Below are 17,133 nucleotides of genomic sequence, written 5' to 3' on the forward strand. Positions count from 1 at the left end.
AATAAAAATTAATGGGCTATTTTATACTCTTTTTAAAAAATGTTTCTTTATTTTTGGGGGAGAGAGAGAGACAGAGTATGAGCAGGGGAGGGGCAGAGGGAGACACAGAATCCAAAACTATCAGCATACAGCCCGACTCAAGGCTCAAACTCACAAGCCATGAGATCATGACCTGAGCTGGAGTCGGAGCTTAATCAGCTGAGCCACCAGGCACCCCTCTTTTTTATACTAAGTCCTTAGAATCCTGTATGTATTTTATGTTCATAGCAGATCTTAATTAGAACTAGGCATATTTTCCATGCTTAACAGACAGAGGTGGCCTGTGGCTACTATACTGGATGGGACACAGGTAGCATTATTCTGTTACTGTCTCATAAACACAGATTCCTTTTAATTAATCTTCACTTCATGCCATTGGAAATTACTGCAGAAAGAGTGAATTACTACTTTGCCTTCAACTGCTTGAATTTCTGAATGAATGTGATATATTCTCTTATTTGATCTTCACCATAACCTGTGAGGTTGGCCCTTATAGTATTTTAGATGGGTAGCAGATTAGATAACACCATCTCTCTCTCTCTCTCTCTCTCTCTCTCTCTCTCTCTCTCTCTCTCTCTCACACACACACACACACACACACACACACACAATCCTGTTAGATGTTCCCAATTTACACAGTTGAGGATCAGAACTTAATTGAAGTTACACAGCAATACAGAGCCTAGAAGAAACCAAGTAGCCAAAATCTTGCCTTACTGCTTCCCTTTTACACTCAGTCTTACATTGTTATTCCAGGAGAATTTATTGCAATAGTCCAAACACCTCCACTTAAGGGAATATTTATAAACTTCAGACTCTCTTGGTCCTTAAGCCAAACTCGGCCACCTAGTCATGTGGGGGAGCTGGGTGCAGGCAGGGCTCAACCTGATCCCCAAACAATCTCTTTGCCTCCAGCTCCCGGCATTCTGGGAACCCCTGTTCCTCTCAAGACCATACAGTCGCTGCCTTCAGGGGGCTAACCAGCTCATAAGACAGGTGACACATGTACATAAATAATGAGATGAGACATATAAAGAAATAAACCAAATACATAAGTATGTAAAAAGGTATTCTGAGATGGCAGGAAAGAGATACTTTCTGAAGGTTTTAGAAAAGCTTCATGCAAGTTTGGGTGAAGTCTGAAGAAGAGCAGGATTTAAAAAGATGAAGGCAGGACAAAAGGCCCACGCCAAGAAGAGGTCATGGCTCACCAGAGGGCCTGGGAGACAGAAGGCGTGTTTGAGGTCACAGGGCAAGTTGTCCAGTCTGGCTGAAGAACAGGGAACATGAAGGGACAGAGTATGAAACAAGGCTGCCAAGGTGGGTATGAGCCATCTGAGAGGTCTTGTATGTTCACTAAGGATTTGGGATTTTACTGGCTAAGAATGAGGCACAAAAGAAAAGTTCTGGAGCATGAGAATGAACATGGGCAGAGGAGCACTCAGTAAAAGCTGACAGAATCGGACAACGGTACAAAAAACGGAGAGTTAAAAATGAACAACAACATAAAAAAAAATCAAAGAAGCAAACAAACAACAAAGGGGGCTAACGGAAATCAGTTTGGAAGGCACTGCACTCTTCCAGGTTATGGGCCCTAACAGCCTGAACTGTGGTGGCGACCGGAAAGAGATTTGGGGGGAGACAAGAGTCATAGGAGCTGGAAACTGGATGAGACAAAGGCCTCAAGTTTAAAGCCTTTTCGAGATTAAAGCCTTTTCCCGGAAGAATGGTGGTGACCTTCAGGCAAATAGTAAAGTCAGTATAAGTAAAGAGCTTGCCCCCTTGGGGTGGGTTGCAGAAGAGATAATGATCTCTGGTTTGACATGTTAATTTTCCTAATAAGGCCTGAATCTGTTGTGAGCACCTACTTTAATAGTCCAAGTGAATGCCTGTCGAAAGAAATCCAATAAGCACTTGGCTTTCCTTAGAACTTGCTTAACTAGTTCACGATAACTTGAATCTGTTGGTCACTTATTTTATGCAAGCTGGCTTTGGCAATCTGCTCAGCTGTCCTCCGAATGACCTCAGCAGATCTGCTGACCACTATTCACATATGCCCTGACCACTGAGGGAAGGAAAATTCCAATCTGGAGATGGAGCTTTCTGGTCTGGGTTTTACTTCTGAAAGGGCCACATGTATGTGAGGCACAACTTTAGATGGGAAACTTTTTATGCTTCGATATTTAAAGTGAAAGAAAGTTTATAGGTAAATGTCAGTGATAAAGTTCCTTGTCAATGACCTCCTGAATTCTATGACATCTAGGAGTCAAGATGCCCACTTGTCAATACTCCACAGTGGAATATTCTGCAGATATTCCGTCACGCACATTTGGAGTGATCGATCTCCTAAATAGCCAAAACATTATGGAGACAAACTGCGTCATAAAAATGGAAACTACCATTTGTAAAAATACTCTGTTTATCAATGCTCCCCAGCATGTCCTTAGAAGCTATGAAATTAAATTCACACCTTTAGGAAAAGGATCGAAGGTGTGTGTGTATACACACTCAGAGACATACTTCAGAGCCATCCCCAAATATTCCATCCTTCACAGACGTTGTCAACTCTTCAACAACAAGCAGTAATAACATTTTTTTAAAACATTTAAAAACGGCTTCTAAAAAGTGAGTGAGGCGACTTTATTCAGTGAAAAACAGAGCAGTGATTTAGAAAGCAGATTATAACGGTCTAGGTTGGAATATAATCCAGTCATGGGGTTCTCACTGCCTCTCTCAGTGGCTGAGGTAACTAGTCTCAAAAGATGGCTCCCACCAATTCCTCCCTTCCCAGAGGTGCAGGCTCAATACATGGAGACGTCCAGCTCTCTCGACTCTGGGCTGGTTTTGTGACTTGCTTTAATCAACAGAATGAGGCAAAAGTGACTTCTTGGACTTTTGAGCCTAGGTCTTCATTGGCCTGACCGCTTCTACTTCCTCTCTTAGAAACCAGCCACCATGTGAAAAGTTTGACTTCCTAGCTGGAAAGAGAGGCTAGAAGCCCTCTTGGTCATCTGAGCCCAGCTGAGCTCCCAGCTAAATGCAGCTACCTGGTTGAGCCCAGGCACCCTACAGAATTGCGAAAAGTAATAAATCGGTGCTTATTTCAGGCTGCTAAGTGTGGCGTTCTTTCTTAGGAGGCAATGAGTTACAAACAGTGGGTGACAAAGATATCAAATGGTTAAAAGTGAGCCAGATCTGCTTTTCACCTGTGACTATCTGTGATCATATTGGGATTTTGTACACTCACTCTGCCTGCAAACTAAAATTTACGTGGAGAAACACAGATAGGACCTCCTCTCGTCATAGACAAACTCAAGCATTCAGTCGCATCTGGGATACAGGCACTGAGGTTCACACTGCACTCTGACAATTCTAGAGCCCCGCGGGACTAGCCAAATCTGTCTCCCTTAACCGGTTCAAGAAGCTCTCTCCCTCCTTGTTCTGCTTTATCTAACATCATGCCACAAACCCACAAATGTTTACGCTGGAGAGTAACGAGATGATGAATGCCTAAGTGGATGAAACTTCAGTATGAGTACCAGGAGGATGACAAAAAAACTAGCAGAGGTCTTGAACGCACTTTATGACATGGACTGCGTGGAGCCACAAACATAACAATGACTGTGCCGGCTTGGGGTGGACTGAATTGTTAGCTCTAATTTTTTTAAATAACCTTTTATTTATTTATATTTATTTATTTATTCTTCGAGAGAGAGAGCACACGTGCAAGTGGGTGAGGGGTAAACAGAGAGGGAGAGCATCTTAAGCAGAGCGTGGAGCTCGATGTGGGGCAAGATCATGACCTGAGGAGAAATCCAGAGTTGGACGCTTAACCAACGGAGCCACCCAGGCACCCCATGTTAGCCCCAATTCTTGACCTTCTCTGTATCCACATCCTTGTCACTAATGCACTGTGGTCAGATATATTTCTCTGCCTCTTGTCTTTGAGCCTGTTCCTGTGCCTTTATTTGGCTACTCAAATGTGGGTGCAAGCGAGGGTGTGCCAGAGATAAGCCCAAGGTTAAGAGGCATCTTGTGTACTGCTTGCACTTACACCCTCTGCGAAAGAGAGCATGTCCGCCCCTCCTCACGCAGCCCGCTGGTCCCAGGAGGAAGATGAGAAAGACGTGCAGCAGAGCCACTCCAGCTGACTCACCAGCTCGTGATCAAGAAAGACATGCTCATTGTTGAATACCACTGAGATCTTGAGGTTGTCCAATACCCAGCGATAGGTGACTAATACAAGGTTCCTTTATTAGATGCCAACATTTGCCAAACGCACATGGTACTTTAGAAAAACAAAGCCTCCTCGCCTATAAAAGCTGAAACTAAATCACCAACTGGATGGTTAAGTGGTCTCACTGCCAGGCTGTATAGAAGTACAATATATCAGATATCACTGGTTTTTGCTCTTAGTTTATCCTTCCAAAGATTGTAATTTGGTATTCAAATTTCTCTATAATTTAACCCTAACTTAAGTTTTCTAGCCAATTCTCTCACTTAAATTTTATATTCCATTCAAACTGGATTATTTATAATTCTTGAGTAAGTCTCACGTTACCTCTAACCTTTCCTCATCCAGTACCTTCCGGTACCCTTCATCTGACAGGCTTAGATTCTTCTGGTCCTTTAAGGCCAGGTTCAGATGTCACCTCTATAAGAAATCTGCTCTGATCCCACCTTTTAAGGCAGTCTCTCCATGCCCCTGACTCTCATCACAATGTATGTCTTTTCCTTTTCTGGTATTTGCCTTATTCTGCCTCAAAACATTTTCCTCATCCTCTTAGAAAGTCCTAGAAAGGACTTTCTAGGAGGTTTATGTCTTACTCAGCCCTGAATCCTCCAGGGCAGTTAGCAAAAGGTCTTGGCCCATAGTGTGCAGGCCAGTCAATACGTTTTTGCACTGAAGAATGAGTGGCTGATGGGATGCAGCAAGGCAAGTGGGAACAGCATTGAGAAAGCAACAGGGACTCTGGCATAGAGACACCTGAGTCTACGGCTTCGTAGCTGGGCATCTAGGGACCAGTTAGTCTCTCTGTCTTTCAACTTCCAAACATGTAAGATCGGGATGACACATCTTTCATAGCATAGAACTGTTGTGAAAATTCACCATGAAAATGAATTTAAATACTTCTGCATATTTGACATATGGTGGCTGTTCCATTATGGTAGCTCTTATTACAAAAACGATAACGACACAGAGTATCATCTAGAAGTTAGTTCGAATAAATCCTTGATACTAGATTATGTTCTCTCATTATTTTTAAGTTTACTTATTTATTTTGAGGAAGGGAGGGGGCAGAGAGTGAGAGAGAGAATCCCGAGCAGGCTCCGAACTGTCAGCGCAGAGCCCAACATGGCGCTCGAACCCACAAACCATGATCACGACCCCAGCTGAAGTCGGATGCTTAACCGACTGAGACACCAGGCGCCCCCACCGTTCAAAATTTTACAGGCAGTCACCACTAGAAGTAAATCTGTTCCAGGCAACAAATGCATTTCCTTAAAATGACACAAAACAAAATCCTCCTCCCCTACATACTAGTCCACTTTCAGCAGAGCATTAGTCTTCCCACAGCACACCAATTCTTCACCAGGGACCCACACGACCACTACAATGGACCAAAATTGGCAGAATTACATGACAGTGACCGGACGGTGCCCTTCAGTTGTTTGTATGAAAACACGATTTCAGCGAGGTTCTTTACTGAACGAGAGAGGAAGAGGCACTCGTTCAGAGGACTGCCATGAACGTGTCCGGGAGCGGGTTATCATTGTTGAAGTGATTCAGCAGAACTGCTTCACCTGCCTCACTCACTCGGGTTTTGTACTAAGCTACAGCCATGTGGCATCAGAACCACAGCTGACTGTCCAAGGAACAAACTCATGTCTAGGCAAACTCGGACGCCTGTAGGTGGCCCGGTAGGTGACGTTAATGCGTGAACGGGGACTTGACCTGCGTTCAAGAGCAGGCTCAACAGTTCCCTGGAGGCCACAGCCTGACTGAAGGGGCAACTGCTACCTCACCCCACTGTTGTTTCAGCCGGTATAGTGAGATTTTCTGAAGAAATTTCGGATTTTACGTGAAACATCCTGATTTTTTAAATGCTGCCTCGCTTTTTACTTTATAATTCTCTGGGAGCCAAAGAAAACATACTTGCAAGCCAGACGTGGCCTTGAGTTGGCAGGCTGTAATCTTTGCACTGGATATTCTAAAGTCACTTTGCATCGTCAAAGGTTAAAAGACGATTATTACGTTCATTGTGTTTGTATTTTTTTAATCTGAAAATTTATAATTCACATAAAAAGTAACTATTAGGCCTAAAAAATACCTCATTCTCTTATGCATAAATCCTCACTCACTCTACTTTTGGACCTCTGTGTTTTCGGTCATACAGTGCTCTCTACCTGGACGCCCTGTGGCTGGTGTGCCATGTACCTATTTAAGTCCTATGGGTTATTTAAAACTTGATTTCAATGCTAGCTTCTGTATAAAATCTCCATAATCGTCCTCAAAATCCTGTATATATAAGTTATTATGAAAATTGCGCCATGTAAAAGATGTGCGTTGATTTCTAGCCATATCTCATCAGCCCTTTACCAGCAGCCCCCAAAAGATGCAACACCAATAACGCTACAAATATTCACTCCTGAGAAAGTGAAAGGCCTGGGTCACTGGGTCAAGAGTGAAGTTCAATGGCACTCACCGCCAAACACATCTCCGTTCTGGTAGTTCTTCCCTTTCTGGGCTTCCTCTTCATTTTGAACAGTGGCAACATGCTTGGCGGAGGCACAGCCCATAGTCTCATTCGGTCAGCTTCAGCCGGGCTGAACTGCAAATCATCTCTACAGACATGGGGACATTTTTTTTTTTCTTTAAACACAAAGAAAATCCACCTTCCTGCTGAGTCGGTCAGGACGTGCGCACCTGGAAGAACAGAAAGCTAGATCAGAATGAGTGAAAACAAAACCTCTGTGTGATCAGCAAAGCACTAGGATTCCTGCAAGAGCCCGCTGCACTGGGGGGTGGGGGATTGGGGGACGGACAATCGTGCTGAAGAAGGAAATGCAATAGGGCCTGTTCTCATCTGATTCTCACTCAGAAAGCAAGACCAGAAGGCACGCCCCCTGCACAACACATGGCTGAACTTTTTGAGGAGATAATAAAAAATGTGTGTTTGTTTATTCAAATAAATATTTGAGCACTACTACCTGCCACACAGAAAGTGCACGTATGTTTGCTAATGTTCTGGAATCTCAAAAACCTCCAGAGTGAGGAAAGCACAGACAGCCATGAGATCTACCCAGTTCAGGAAACTGGGAAAAATTCTCCATCTTCCCCCTCCTGCCTTGCAAGCCAGCTCTTCTCAGATGCTCTATTCCCCCCCCCCCCCCCCCCCCAGGAGCAAATGGCCTTCCTCCTCAGGCTAATTTATACATTTTTGGTGGGTTCTGTAAGGAATTCTATATTTTATTTTACCTGAGGTGACAGTGTTTTGGAAGATAAAGGAAGAAGATGGGGGCAAGGATTTAAACTTACTTTTCTCTATTTTCTGTTTAGCTAGCAGAATGCTTTAAGGATTGACCAGATGTAGGAAGATCAAGAGAAGAAAACAAAGCAATTGCCCACCTCCTATCAGAGCCTCTGTGCTTCTACTGGACCACTCATAAAGACTGAAAGAGAATTTATGGATAAACCACAATAGAGATGGTCCTCTAGTTAACTTCAGTAAATATACCTTCCCTGCCCCACCCAAGGTCACTGCCCAGATTCTCAAGGGTTTGCTCTGTCTTTATTTTTCACCATCCTTTTCAAGCCATTCCAGAGACGACTTACTCCAGTCTCATGGAGTTCTCCTTTGAACATCTGCCCATTCCTTCATCTCCATCCATCCCACTGTAGGACAGGCCCTTACCTCCTCACACCCAAGCAGAGCAGAAGAATCGTGGAGCCATGCACTTGACCTGCACTGGCACCCGTGTCTCCCTGCCCACCTCTCCCCTTCATGAACAACTGGTGTTCCTCAGCCTCAGGAGCAATGGGTACGGAAACTGAAATGCAGCTACAGGCTTTCTCTTCCAACAAGACTGCTGCCCCTAAGCCTCCTTCCTAGAGCTCTAAGGACACCCACGGACACAGAAATCTCATCATTTAAGCCATAACATCTCAGCAAAGGAAAATGTTCAAATTAACCGAACGCTGAAAGGTAATTCCAAATCAATTTCATAAACAAGCTTAGATATAAAAGTAAGGATCTTAAATGAAGGCAAGCAAATGCAAAATGCAATACTGGCTCTATGGCTATAATACTAGTCATATACTTTGTATAGTTCTTCATAGTATTTTCTAGCACTGGTTCCGTCAAATCATTAACAGGAAGTATAGGGTTAGTAAAGTTTTACCAAAAAGGAAGATTATTTTTCCCTAGATCGTTAATGTTTGTAGTTTCTCTACACAGGTAACCTCTTGTTAGCACATTTTCATATTTTTAAGGCTATATGGAGCACACACACACACACAACACACTTAGCAGTAATGCCATTAAAGCTACAGTATTTTGATGTTTTTCTTAACAGTAGTTTAATTTGCTGGTCTATTCATACTGGTCTATATAGCTCAGGGGCCTGATGGGGGAAGTGCACATGGGAGAGGCATTTTTTTAAAAAACTTACACAATATAGTGTAGTAAGTTCCATGAGAGAGGTTTCACAGGAATCTATGGCAATGCAGAATTTAAAAAACAAACATTAAATTATGACTGGGTAAAGGCAGGAATTAAAAGAGGAAGTAGTATTTTGTAGAGACTTAAAAGTTTGGTACAAATCTGCAAGGCTGAAAGGACAGTAGCATCATCTTGCTATAAAGAACCGCCAGAGGGAAGACACTAGAACGTGGAAGAGCGCAGCATGCGTGTGCGCATGACAGTGCGTCTGCGCGTGAGAGTGCGCGTGTGCCTGCGCGCGCATGCAAGAGTCGATACTAACCCTTGTCTCGCGGGACAAAGTGGGAGCAGGGCAGGGAAGGGGACTGAACTGCTGATGCTTTGTGAAGGGGCTGGAGGAGGCCCTGCTGACTTTATCCTACTTGAAGATAAGGAAGTCTCTCTGGTGCAAATCTGAGCGCACTGAGAGGTATTACATTAGGAGCGCAGAAATCCATTCTGTCAACCTACCATAGTTTTTGAAGAAACATCACTGAAATATGAGACAAGAAGAACAGGAGATGGGATTCAGTTCCAAAGGCAGAAGAAGGGGAACATTCCTCTCCAGCCAAGGGGCTGCTGCTGCTGCTGCTGCTATGTGCTCCCGCCAGCACTTTCTCCTTGATTCCCACCTCCAGCATCACCATGTAACAGGTGTGGCCTCCCAGCACGAATTCCTTACTTTTTAAAAAGGAATGTGGGGAAACAAGCTCACAGGTACACAGGAGAGCAAATTGAAGTGAGAGGGGAAACCTCCCATCACCTCCCTGTCGGCTGCCACCTCTTCAAAGCAAAGTAAAACCAGAAGGAAAGTAGGAAACTCTAACAACAATCCCCCAAGGACAGTGGTGATCCAGAGGCAACTTAATCGTCCTCTCTGGGAGTCCCTCTCGCTTTTCTTCTTCCTCGCTCCACATTCATGTTTACAGCCTCGTATGCTATCCAAGAAGTTAATGTAAGAATATAAGATGTGAATTTTCCTTTGCTACCCACTGAAAAGCATTGTGTGGTGTTTCCTCTGTGTTTTAAAGGCTGTGTTTATATCAGAAAGTCTTATCTAAATTTAAAAAGTGGAAATCACATGAAAATCAAAAAAACTGCAAAAGGCTTACCAAAATAAAACATGTAAGAATAACTTTTAGAAGGACTTCTCTGTTATCCAGGCATGGGAGTGAGGAACATGTTAATAAGCAGATTAGACATGATTTACATCCAATTCGAGTGATGACTCAGGAAGCTTCCATTTAATTATATATTTTAAAATTTTAAATGTTTATTTATTTATTTTGAGAGAGAGTGGGCATGCAGGTGGGGGGGGGGGGGGGGGGGGGGGGGTGTGGGGGAGAAGGGCAGAGAGAGGAGAGAATCCCAGGCAGGCTCCCCGTTCAGCGCAGAGCCTGACACAGGGCTCAATGTTGGGCTCGATTCCATGACCATGAGATCATGACCTGAGCCAAAATCAAGAATCGATGCTTAACCGACTGAGCCACCTTGGCACTCCTTTATTATATTTTTAAAAAGGCGCTGTTGCTCAAGAGGAGTTCTCTCCAAATTGTAAGTAAGTAGAGATTTTGTTTTTGAAACATAGGCACTCTGTATTTTACAGCAGTAATTTGATGAGTGGTGTTTTCAAGTTTTACAACTTTGTCAAAAACATATTTTAGTATTTTGCCCATTTTGAAGGCTAGAATTATGAAGTCACCTGAGAGGCAGAAGGTCTGTAATTCATAAAGTTAACCATGGATCAGTGGGGAAAGCTTTTTACTATGTCATCTGGATCCTGCACAGAGACAATGGCCCAATCATGCATTCATTTAATCAACAGATATTTATTGAAAACTGCTACGTGTTTAGAGATGAACAAGATACAGCGTTCCTCCCTATCCCCATAGGAAGATGAACATTTGGAGAAAAGAATGACCAGTTTCACAGTGGTGCTGATAGAGCCGCTGCAGGTTAAATATAGAGAGGTGAATTCACCCGTAGGCACCTGATTCAGCCTCGAGAGAGGGAATGGCAAGAGAGGTCAGGCTTGAGGCCAGTTGAAAAATCATCATTAAGACACCCCAAACTGCATCTCTTTTCATAGCCTGATGTAATGTCAAGGTTTCATTTCTACTGAAAACTCTCTCACTTTGACCTCGTTCCAACCGAGCCCTCAAGCTGAGCAGATCCTCAGAAATGTACCCCTAGAGTCTGCCACAATCATCTGCTCCCAAACACCTCCCTCTGTTTGGTAGTATCCTTCACAGAATCCTTAGGTTTTTTGGTTTTTGGTTTTTGGTTTTTTTTGCTTCCATTTTTCCATTGGCTTTGCTCGGCTTTTCTCTGCCAACCTCCACACCTTCTGTCCACTCCCCTTCCTGAAACCACACCACTTAGCGAGGTAAGTCTGAGGGTGCAAATGAACATGCAGAGACCACAAAGCCGGACAGAGCAGCCTCGTCTCCACATATTGTTATTAACAGCATGCTATTTCTGAAGTCAGGTCACAGTGTGAGAATTAACCTGAAGTATCTCTTTGATGTCTGATAGAATCTTCTAATAATACCAAGCCCAGTAAGGATGGTTTTAAAAACTAAATAATCTATATCATCAGGCACCTCTAAAAACATGGGATCCAATTAATTGTCCATGGCTTTGTGCAAAAGTCTCCCCAAATGGTTGTATGGGTACATTACCCTGCACCATGAAATTAGAAGTTGTAATCCCTATTCACAGCACTATAAGCCAACTGAATTTGGGACCATCTTTATAGGGTATTTTTCCTGCTTTTGATAAAATACATTAGCAAATTTGAAAATCCATTAAAGTATTTTTAAAAAGGACTAAAATAGGACACCTGGGTGACTCAGTGGTTGAGCGTCTGACTTTGGCTCAGGTCATGATCTCATGGTTTGTGAGTTCGAGCCCCACATTGTGCTTACTGCTGTCAGCGCAGATCCTCTGTCCCCCTTTCTCTCTGCCCCTCCCCGCCATGCACACATGCACGCTCTCTCTCCCTCAAAAATATATAAACATTAAAAAAAAGAAAAAGGACTAAAATATTTGTAACCATGCATGTTTATCATTCCTCCCCTTACACTATGCTTCAAGCCTCTTTAGGTAATGCTGTAAGTATTACTTACTAGTGTAACTATCCCTAGGGTATTGCTGTTTGAGAACAGCCCACATTGTAACATGAGAAAGTTCTTTTCTATACACAATAAGTCCATTATCTTTCTATTAATACATATCACATACATGTGATACATTTGTCTTTTTATAAGATTATGGATTATGATGGCTTTTTTTTAATGCCTGTGATTTCTCTTTATTTTTTGTTTTCAGCCTTATTAAGATATAATTGCCAAGACTGCAATGTACTGGGGCACCTGGGTGGCTCAGTTGGTTAAGTGCCAATTCTTGAGTTCGGCTCAGGTCATGATCTCACAGTTTGTGGGTTCGAGCTCCACATCGGGCTCCATGCTGATGGTGCAGAGCCTGCTTGGGATTCTGTCTCCCTCTCTCCTTGCCCCTCCCTTGCTCTCTCTCTCTCTCTCAAAATAAATAAACATTAAAAAAATTTTTTTTAATTTTAAAGAAAATAAAAAGACTTCAATACACTGAGTGCTCAAGCTCCATAAAGATGATTTGATAGATGTACACATTGTGAAAAAGTTCCCACCATCAAGTTAATTCACACATCTAGCACCTCATATTCACCCTTTTTCTTTCTTTTCTTTCTTTCTTTCTTTCTTTCTTTCTTTCTTTCTTTCTTTTTCATTTCTCTCTCTCTCTCTCTCTCTCTCTCTCCCTCTCTCTCTCTCTCTCTCTTTTTGATAAGAACACTTAAGTTCTACTCTCTCGGCAACTTGCAATTATATAATACAGTATTATCAACTACAGTCACCACATTATACATTCGATTCTCAGACCTTAATCATCTTATAACTGAAAGTTTATATCCTGCTACCAACTTCTCCTTATTTCTCCCACCCCTCAGTCCTTGGCAATCACCATTACACTGTTTCTGAGTTTGACTTATTTCACTTTTAGATTGCACATATAAGTATTACCATGCAGTATTTGTCTCTCTCTTACTTCACTTAGCATAATGCCCTTTAGTTCATCCATGGTGTTGCAAATGGCAGGATTTCCTTCTTTTTTTAAGGCTGATATTCCAGTGTGGGTGTGCACTGGTGTGTATCACATTTTCTTGATCCGTTCACCCACTGATGGACACTTTTTCCTTACCTTGACTATTGTGAGTAATGCTGCAATGAACATGGGAGTGCAGACATCTATTTAAGATAGTGATTTGGGGGGTGCTTGGGTGGCTCTGTCAGTTAAGCATCCAACTCTTGATTTTGGCTCAGGTCGTGAGCTCATGGTTCATGAATTTGAGCCCTGCGTCAGGCTCTCTGCAGAGCCTGCTTGGGATTCTCTCTCTCTCTCTCTCTCTCTTTCTGCCCCTCCCGTGCTCTCTCTTTCTCTAAATAAATAAATAATAATTAAAAAAAGATAGTGATTGTTCCCTTAGAATATCTACCCAGAAGTGAGATTGCTGATGGCTTTTCTCTTTACCTTAAGTTTTTAAACTGGACGTACAGTTTCATCAGAAAACCTACTCATAAAATTGGGAAGGAAAAAAAATACACAAATTCAGTTTTGAGAAAAAAACAAAAAGATATCTGACCTTTTTCCAAAAGAGGAAACACACGGAAACATATTTCTATTGACATAATATTATGGATGAATTCACTTTCCATCAATTAGATACAGACTTTTTCATTTTGGATGAAAAAGCCAAAAATACTGTAGGCCGTTTCCTTGTCAAGAAAGACACCTCTAAAAAAATGAATTAAAAGTGATAAGCTCCATAAAGAAATCCTAGGCCAGAAAGAACATGAATGCACCACATGCAGCTTGGAGGACTGGAGAGAAATAAAATTCTGATTGAAATGGGTATATAGAGAGCTATGAAGTCAGCAGTTAGGAAAAGGATATAGCCACATTATTAATAGATCAGGAGCAAAGTGCCCCCTTTTTTACTCTGATTAAAAAAGGGAAATCAAGACAAGGCAACATCTAAAAACTCCTTTCTTTTATTGAAGAAAGAACCGACATCTAAGCTCCATAAAGAAAAAATATATATATAAATAACTAATCAGTCTGTTTGCCCATCTGCTCTGCTTTGCTATAATGAGTGTTAATACAGCAAGCCACTGTGGTGGGGCGGGGGGGCGGGAGAGAAAGACAGCCTAAAAGTGATTTCTAATCTTGAAGCTTTGGTATCCTTGGGCTTCTGTTAACACCATTCCATATTTCATTGTGAATGTTAAAAATAATACATAAAGAGATGTCACATTTGACATGAGGATAATCTGGGAAAGTCAAATCTTGTTACCAGCAACTGCAGGCATCACAGAAAATACTCATTCCTTGCCTCACACTCATTTGGTGGCATGACAATCAAAAATGTGCTATTAACTTCAAAGAAACAGGAATTTTGGCATCTGCTTGCTTTATGGGAAAACTCTCACTTCCGCAAATGATAACTGCAGAGAGGTATCTCTCAGAAACGTAACGATAACGAGTCCTGTGCAAGACGACACAGTTCTGCAGGGTTTCGGTGGCGAGGCGTGGGGATGAGGAGACACGGAGGCATGAGCACTGCAGGGGAGTGAGAATCCCAGCGCTGGTCTCAGTCATCGCACACAGGCCTGCCTCACTACCAAGGCTGGCTGGGCTTCATCTCTCTGAGCTCTCTCCTTGATTCTATGATCTACCCATTTGGAACATATGTCCAAGGGATGCCAAGGATGAAATTACCACTTACAAAAAGCCCATTCTCTTTTTTACCTAGATTCAACTTATTTACAAACTTTGTTTTCAACACTTACCTAGCTAGGATATCCTAGCAAGTCTGAAAGCTCCGAAATTTTGAGAAGCCCTATGAAGTCTATGGATTATTACCAACGATGTTTTGGCCTGAGGGTGTGGATTTCAATTGTGTATAAAGTGGGAAAAAAGGAACAGAGCTTAGCTCTCTTTCCTCTTCTCTATCCTGCCATTAATAAACAAAAATAAATCTTAAAAATATTTCCTGTAGGGAGCAGGTTAGAAAAGCTTGTAGAGTAATTGTTCTTCAGCTAAGGATTCAAGAGTTTGATGCCTTTATCCTACACCTGAAAACTCCACACTTGTGTCACCGGTACCTGTTCACGCAGTTCATGATGGCTGACACTTTCTGGGAAGCAAGAGAGGAAAACAGCAGATCCTGATTAAAGTCACCCACCCACACCAGGGTGAACCCATGCAGAATTATGCTGTTTCTAGATTTCCTCCTCAGTGATCAAGGTCAATGGCAGCTATTCCAGAACTTGCAGTTCTCTTTCTTCCATTTCCAAGACTGAGAATACCAAGGGTATGTGCAGGAAGTTGTCAACCTGTATCAGTAGGGAAACTTCTGTACCATGCCACCCATGACTGGGATCGTGACAACTGTGTTGCTGGTTCACCATCTCACTTGAGCCAAATCTGTATGATTTCCTGTCAGTATTCTAAGAATAACAATAGCAGATCCCTCTTTTTTTTGCGGTGTGTGTGGGGGGGGGATTGTTTTGGAAATCTAGGTAGATAATGAAATGCTTACAAAAGCATTCATAAATGAAAGGTAATATTCTTCTATGCCAGGTGCAGGACATTATCTTTCAGGAGCATTGGGTAGAATTGGTTTATCCAGAGGGTTCCCATAGGTGGCCCCAGAAAATGAGAGAAAACAGATGGTAAAGGAAAGATGAAAAAGCAAGAAAAAACTAGAAAGTGAAAGTAGAATAAGTTCAAATTGCTAAAGAAGCACAATTTGATTTTATTCTAAGTCAGTAAGTCATGATCCTTCCTGAATGGTCAGTGAAGAACATGCTGGGTGATGTGCATGTTGAAATATATTGTGAAGAACGGATAGGATTCCTGCCCTTGAAGGGCTAGCATTCAAGGAGGGCTAACCCATCATAAACATAATATGTAAAGTAAAATAAAATTCCAATACCTAATGTACACTGCAGGAAAAGGAAGGATCGGACATGTTCTTGAAAGTCATAAGACATTTCAATCTAATTAAATTCGAGCTTGTCTCAGCTTTATTTTATGCAACAAGAGACATAGGAACGTCAGTATAATGCGCTACTCTTAGCAGACCCTTGGTAAGCATTTACCGATGACAGTGGAACAGATGTCATGCCAGTTTTGAGCTGTTGATCCTTTTTAACACCATACACTACAATAGAACTGCAGCTGGATTAATCCCCCAGAAATCTGAATGCTACTCTCATGGTGCCGAGGGGGCAAGAGTTGAATGCCACTGATCCTTGTCCGACGTGCGCAATGGAAAAGCACGTATGATGTTTTCCTCACTGAATACAAAGCCTCAACTTTCGCACAAGACTAGCATGTTCCTCATTTTTTATTCAATATGATTTCTAAACTTAATGCTGACACAGCATATCTGAGACTTAAGCTGATTACTAGGGTGGATAAAATAAAATAGGACCAATCGACACAAAAGATATGAATTATCTAATCATTAGGAGCAAATACAAGAATTGTTTAAAAACAAAAAGGCCTGCTTATATTTTCTTTGAGCACTTTGGTACTAATATTTGAGTAAGAATATACTTAGTATCTTCAGAATTATAAATACTTTTAACAAAGTCGTTTGGTAACACTGTGAAACGTGCTAAATACTAGAAGTTGAAAAATAGTGTTTGCCTCAAAATCTAAACATACATCCCTTTTCCCTCTTAAAATAGCCTCTTTTCCCTTTTTTTCCCCCTCTCTGCTAAAATATATGAAATCATCCCTGAGAAACAGGTGCAAACTCTGGCCTAAGATCTCACACTCCCTGCGCTCGGTCTCCAGCCAGAGTATCCCAGGTTTGAGAAGTCAGCAGTGACTCAGTGATTAAGGAAACCCACCACTCTCCAACTAGCAGAGAGCTGCTGACTGAAATAAGCATCCCCAAGGGAAAGCTGTGGCTACCTGAAATTCTGCCTTCTAGAACCTTCCAGTTCCATCCAGAACAGCTCAAGATTTGAAAGTGCCCTGAAAACTTAGAGGAAACAAATAAAACTTGTCTATTGGTGAAGGACTTAGTCTCTCTCTCTCTTTCTCATGCATGTGCGCGTGAGTGTACACACACACACACACACACACACACACACACACACACACCCCTACCTGCCACAAAAGTAGAGATGCAAAGACTACACCCAATATTTTGTGATTTTGTAAGGGAAAGGAATTGTGTGGCTTTGGGCAAGTTATTTACTTCACAGTAGCTTAGGTGCTCATTTATAAGATGGAGTAAGAGTCCCTGAACTTTGAGAGAAGTAGGTGAGATAACATACTA

The 17,133-nt window shown here is 42.2% G+C and overlaps 1 protein-coding gene across 2 annotated transcripts in view; it reads right to left on the minus strand.

Annotated features, from left to right (window-relative positions):
* CF3H1orf21 (chromosome F3 C1orf21 homolog) overlaps positions 1-17,133 on the minus strand; it is a 227,123-nt gene that overhangs the window by 139,191 nt on the left and 70,799 nt on the right. The window contains exon 2 of one of the 2 annotated variants that reach the window (XM_042975382.1): positions 6,747-6,967. In XM_042975382.1, the coding sequence (XP_042831316.1) occupies positions 6,747-6,840 (94 nt within the window). In that variant the 5' untranslated portion in view covers positions 6,841-6,967. Of the gene's footprint in view, positions 1-6,746; positions 7,010-17,133 lie in introns of those variants that run through there. The other variant, XM_007096228.2, reaches the window with a different exon arrangement.

The sequence above is a fragment of the Panthera tigris genome, chromosome F3, assembly GCF_018350195.1.
Source record: "Panthera tigris isolate Pti1 chromosome F3, P.tigris_Pti1_mat1.1, whole genome shotgun sequence".
Lineage (NCBI taxonomy): Eukaryota > Metazoa > Chordata > Mammalia > Carnivora > Felidae > Panthera > Panthera tigris.